This window comes from Grus americana, chromosome 1, assembly GCF_028858705.1.
Source record: "Grus americana isolate bGruAme1 chromosome 1, bGruAme1.mat, whole genome shotgun sequence".
In the NCBI taxonomy this organism is placed as follows: Eukaryota; Metazoa; Chordata; class Aves; order Gruiformes; family Gruidae; genus Grus; species Grus americana.
In genome coordinates, this window is record NC_072852.1 from 63,111,050 (window position 1) to 63,117,423 (window position 6,374).

The window sequence follows — 6,374 nt, forward strand, 5'->3', positions numbered from 1 at the left end:
AGGAGTGAAGAGTACTCATTCATATTACTTTCAGAGCACTTTTTTGCCCTCTAATTTGTGCATGGGTTGCAGCGCTATGAACTTGCACGCTATTCTACAGATTACCAGAATATTAAAATGGCATATGTTTTCTGAAAAAACACTTGTTTTCCATTTCAGCCCTTCAAAAAATTAAGCAATTTAACCCAATTTAAACAGATCAAAACAGCAGTAGGTTAGAGGAAAAAAAATACGTTGTTTTCCCACTTTGTTTTGAAACAAAATCCTCTAGGAGTACCAAGTTAAAGTACAACTTCAATATGGTATCTAATAAATCAAAACCTTTCCTCACCAGACCAAGTACCTGCAGAGATTAGCAAAGTTTACATTAGTGCTGCAAAAACATTTTCAGTCCAAATAAAATTCCACTCCAGATATTAATCTTCATGATCAGGTGCTCACTGTGACAGTGTATTCTATTACACAGTCAATTTGTCAAGCATCTGGTTTCAAAAATAATTTGAAAAAGAATGTGGTGTTTTGCAGTAAGTATATGCTAACTGGCTAATAGCTTAAGTTGAAAAAGTTCCATACTTTCATTCCATGATAGACATTGCATGTATTGTATTTCATAGGTATAGAAACAATAAAGTATTATAAAGCATCTTCACTTCTTGGTAGTGCAGTATGTTAAGTTTCCTTGGACTCTGATTTTAGCATGTCTGAAATCCAGTAGCAAGATTTCATGCCTAGAGACACTATTTTTTAGTATTTTGTAGGTATTGCAAGCTTTCTAGGGCTAACTACATAGCAAAGCAGCTTCTATTTTGACAGAAAGTTGTTTTAAAAACCAGAAAGTGATATGTATTTCAGCAATATCACATTCTCTCCTGCCTTCCCCAAACAAATGATCACTAACCATTTTTGAAATATGCATGTTCAAGACTGCTGTACTTCACCACCACCTAAGTGTTGTCTCTGGTTCTATTACTTCCAGGCATACTCCTAGACTGCATTACTGTTGTCAGGCATTGCCCTTGAGTTGCATGATTCTGCAGTCTTGTCACCTCTGGTTCTACTGAGCCTTAGTTGCTGGTATATGCTCTCATACAAGAGAGAAGTTCCCAAACTGTTGTACATAAAGCACATTAAAGTAGTATAAAGTAGCATTTTGAATAAGTTTCCCATTCCACTGAATGTTTACAGTGCTGTGCACAGATTTAGAAACTGGTTCATGTAAGCACAAGTGTACAAACCTAAGCATTTGATATAGTTGTTATATTGCAATCTGCTAGAAGCAAAGCCAGTGAACTTACAGGCCAATACATCAAGCTTAGAGAAATGCCAGTATACCTTGCATGGGTAATTGTTTGGGGCTGAACACCTTTTTTTTTTTTGTGGAGAGTGGGGTAGTGATGTCAAGCAGAAAAAGAACCAGGGTCAAAGACAGTAGAGGTATGCTGCTTAAGGAGAACTGGAGAGCTACAGTACATATGGGTCAATAGAACAGTTAATAGTTGCAGTAATAAGATCCTGAAACAGACAAAGTAAAAGTGGTATTAATGCAAGCAGCAAACTATTGCATTCTGAAGTCAGCACTATCAACTACAGTGGTAATAAAAACAAGATGGAATATTTAGCACAGTCTTGGTTAAAAAAAAAAAACAAACAAAACCCACACACCGCATTCTTGCTTCCCCTTCCACCCCTCTATAATACTATAGGGGCGGGGGGAGGGAGAAGAGAAAGACCTATTGATAAGCTAGGGAGGATCCCTCAAGATTTAAGTAGCAGGAGTTTTAACACAGTTAAAACAACTCCAGCTGTTAAGCAACACAAAAATACAAGAAACAATAACTACTTATGATTTGGTTACACAGAGTATGGGAAAGCAGTAGAACAGTCTCAGTCTATCATTTGTTTTAAAAATCCAATTAAATATTCATTACCTCAACATTTTTCTCCAAAACTTCAACCTTTTTTCTAAAAAAGAGCCTGTCACTGTAGAGGAGACTACTCGGCACTGGTGAGACCACATCTGAGTACTATGTACAGTGCTGAGATCCTCAGTACAATGGATACACACTAACATACTGGAGAGTGTCCAACAAAGTCCAGTGAATCATCCACAAAGATGATTAAGGGACAGGAACATCTCACATAAGAGTAAAGGCTGAGAGAGCTGGGTCTGTTTAGGCTGGAGAAGAGAATGCTCGGGGAAGATCTCATCAATATATACAAATATCTGAAGGGAGGGTGCAAAGAAGACGGAGCCAGACTCTTTAAGGTGCCCAGTGGCAGGCCCAGAGGCAATGGGCACAAACTCAAAGAAACACAAGAGGTTCCCTCTGAACATCAGGAAACACTTTTACTGTTAGGGTGTTGAGCAGTGGCACAGGTTGCTCAAGGAGGTTATGGAGTCTCCATCCTTGGAGACATTTGAAAGCCATCTGGACATGGTCCTGAGCAACTGGCACTAGATGGCCATGCTTGAGAAGGGGGGTTGGACAAGATGACCTCCAGAGGTCCCTTCCAACCTCAACCATTCTGTGATAAATTAATCACACTGAGGAACAGCCAAGACAATGTCTCTTGGTAGCATCATTACAGTATGTTACAAGCAACATACCATATAAAATTGCTATAAAGTTGGTAGGAGTCTCTCATTACCAAAAGGGAGACACATACAACAGTTTAAGGGAGTAATGCTGTAAAACAACTTTGCATTTTTCTTTATTTGACAACATGGAAACAAGATGATTTGGAAAAACATTTCAAGAAATACAGGATATTGAACAGAACATAATACTCTTCAGACGGCATACCAAATGCACTCATGAAAGCACAAGGTAGAACTATACCACACATCAAAACTGATTTCATCCATAATCAGAAAGAGACAAACGCAAATATCTAAAAGGAAAATATATCTCTAAAAATCAACAATGAAGCACTTTTTCCTCCAGTGTCACAGTCCTAGTGCTAGAAGAGAGATTTACAAAACATTTAAGACAAGTCTGAGAATTTAAATTCACAGACTCAGGAAAAACAATTGTTTTATATGGTGTCTCCATTTCCCCCACTACTAGCTGAAACAGCCCTGGTTTGAAAATGACAAGTGATTATTTGTCCTAATAACCCATCTTCTACCCTTCTTGATCCACAGGTGCAAACATAGTCAACTTCAAGCAACTACCTTCAACTGAGCTTCAACTTGAAAATCATTATTTCTATTTCAAACCTTAAGAATGGTTCTCCTGCATGAAAGTTTTCCTAAATTTTAGATCTATACTAATCAGTCTAGGTAAAAGGTATTAACTTTGACTACAGACCATATGCCACTTGTCTTTATGCCGTATGGCTATAACACAAAGTATTTTCAGAGTAATTCAAAGCACAGATTTTTTTTTTCTTTTCCTTTCATCCCCACTATTTGATCAATGCTTATCACATTGTATGCTACACTTATACTTGGTGAAATTTAAGACTAATAAATTATGAGATTTTTAAACTTTTCTGGAGTTCTCCCAAAAGCTTTGTTATTTTTTATTTCTACTGTAGATACAGATAACAGTTAAAACACCAAATCCATTTATTTGTCCAGACTCCTGAAGAAAGAGAATAGGTTTTTGTTGTTTATGGTAGTGGGGTTTTTTTCAATCCAGCCAGTCAATAGCTTGTTAGTATAGTTATTTTTCCTGCACAAATTGACTTTATCATAATAGACTTCTATTCTACAGGTGTTAACAATATTAAGTTATTGTACTTAAATCAGAGACCTAACAAGGGACATGTGTACAACTGTAATACTCTGCATCTCAGTTTGAAGTTTCAGTGCTGAACAAAATAAACCAGACGTATTTTACTCTAACACTATAAACATCAAAATGGACATCCAACTGAAGAAATTGAACCTCAGAGGTAGCACATGCAAATGCTAAAATAGTTTTAATCCACATATACAAAACAAGGTTTATACATACTACTAATTTGTCTCTAGTATAATCAGAAAAAAACAAATTAGGCCTGACTGCATGTTGCAACAGGTTTTGACAAGCCACAGTGCTTCTTGCAGAGGTACTCAAGGGTGACATCTCCTATTCATCATTTGTCAGACACATCTTACACACATGCAAAGAAGGCCATATATCTCCTACTGGTACTGGGTGCACACTCACAACTCACATGTATAGGTCTTTGTCTGAGGACCCTCAGGAGGAACAGCAGCCAAGAACAGACTGCTGCAAGCACAACTCATGCAGCCTATACCAAATCAGTTTTATACTCATATTCTTCTCATATCATTCCAAACCATTTTCAGAGCACTCAGAAAAAAGATGCATCTCAAATGCCATAGTTCTCCCACCCTGATCTACAGCACAGAGGAAACATTTGATAGAAATAAACAGAAGCTACATGATTAGGAAAAATACACTAGTATTTAATATTAAGTTTTAGATTTCATATATATATATTTAAAATGCTTCCATCTTCCATCTGTCTGGCAGTTCTTTTTCTAAGCCCTGAATTAATGTGTTTAATCATATGAATTTTAGTGCCTTGCTCATTTGACCCTTGGTTAAAAAAAAAAATGAAGTGAACAAACCAGCCATTTTAAGTAGGTGCCTAAGCAAAAAGTCAATAAAGTGAACCAAGTTTGAGATGTACTAAGTACCAAAAACATACTGAAAGAATGCTAACCTGTTTATTGACTTCAGCCATTGACAGTTGTAACGCCATCAGCATGCAGTCTGCTCCACATACAGTAGTCCTTTCAGAGTTTGAAAATAAAGGCCATTGTCTTCTGAAACACTTGATCAAGTTTAACATTTTTTGCTGGAAAGCAATCATTGTCTAGAGTAGAAGACAGAAATAATGAAGAAAAATTAAAAAATAAATAAAAAATTAATAAATGCAAGAGGCCTACATGCATCTTCCTCTTGCAATAAGCTGTACAAATCCTGTCATTTCTTGCAGATCATGTTCCTAGAATAAACTCTTCCTACTAAACCAAGTCTAGTGAGACTCATCTCCCTATGACAGAACTATGAAGAGAAGGGGGTAAAAGTGCTTATGTATGACAAGTCTTCATGAAGACTCCTTATTTTCTTTGTACATTATACCAACATAAAAAAAAAGTTATCATAAATATGAGTCTTTTGTCTCTGAAAACAGCCAGTCTGAATGCCCCAGAGAGTGTCTTCTGTACTATCCACATTCACTATATATTCAGACCAGTGTCTATCAGAATATTTAAAACCTGGAAACAAGAGATTTAATATTTCTAAGGCTTACAAAGATATCTCTAAATCTTTTTGTTGCCTATAGAGGTCTTTTTTTTTTCATTCCATAAATCCTTACCTTCCCTAATTCTTTTGATAATGAGTTTCAGTATCCATTCTGAATTTGCTTACTTCATGCTTTGGTCTTTTCTACCTTCTTGCATTTGCAAAGACACAGGTACACAAGACTCTTTAAAAAAATTTGCCTTCTTTAAGCCTGTTCTTTCCTGAAACACAGTTCCCTAACACCACATACAGTATAGGAGCAACACTTATACCATTCCACTTACTTTCAGAACAAAAAATTTAAAAAAATTAAAAAATCAATCTTTTCCCTTATTTCATCTAGCTAAGGCACAGTCCATAGCATTTTTTTTTCCATGATTGGCACAATGAGGAAAAGTGATGAAGCATGGGAAAGGGGCAATCAAAACAGAAGATATCAGGTAATAAGTAAGACTGTAACAGCAGCTGCAAATAATTATTCAATGTTTGCACAGGACAGCTTATTTTATTTTACTTTATTTTATATTGCATAAACAAAACACATAGGCCATAGAGGATGAAACAGGAGGGCAGGTGCAAGTCAGTGTGGGGCAGACAAAATTCTGTCTGGAGGCATTTCTCTCCCCCCCTACTCTGAAGTGTTTCCAAGGGAAAAGATCTGTCACTCGGAGCGAATGCCCAGCGAAAACAGCCCAAACTAGCCAAAAAAGCCTGCGAAACAAGCCTCAAGCCCTAAACCCACAAGGGCCGACGTTGCCATTACTACCGCCGCCCCCGTCCCGCTCCCCCAGCTGAGAACTCCGGCTGCGGCCGCCTCAGGGTTCCCCCCCTCACCACGGCTCAGCCTTGCGCAGCTCCCCCGCCTCAGACACAACGCGATTCCACAGCACACCCGCCTCTACCGGAACCTTTACACCCCACCCGCAGAGCGGCTGAAGCGCTCCCGCTTTTCTAGCGGAGCTGCTACCTGCGTGACCGGGAGGACAGAACCACTCGCACAGCGAGTCTGTTGGAACGCGTAATTGCCCTCATCGGCGGTTTAAATTTAAATCCTCCGCAGTTGCCCAATTAGAGAGTGGGAGCCGTTGACCCGGAAGCAGAGGGTTG

General features: G+C 38.2%; 1 protein-coding gene across 2 annotated transcripts in view; it reads right to left on the bottom strand.

Annotated features, from left to right (window-relative positions):
* PARPBP (PARP1 binding protein) overlaps positions 1–6,317 on the bottom strand; it is a 52,160-nt gene extending 45,843 nt beyond the window's left edge. For both annotated transcript variants that reach the window (XM_054803292.1, XM_054803301.1), the window contains exons 1-2: positions 6,235–6,317; positions 4,681–4,833 (exon numbers count right to left, since the gene is read on the bottom strand). In XM_054803292.1, the coding sequence (XP_054659267.1) occupies positions 4,681–4,830 (150 nt within the window). In that variant the 5' untranslated portion in view covers positions 4,831–4,833; positions 6,235–6,317. The remainder of the gene's footprint in view (positions 1–4,680; positions 4,834–6,234) is intronic.
* Positions 6,318–6,374: the final 57 nt, after the last annotated feature.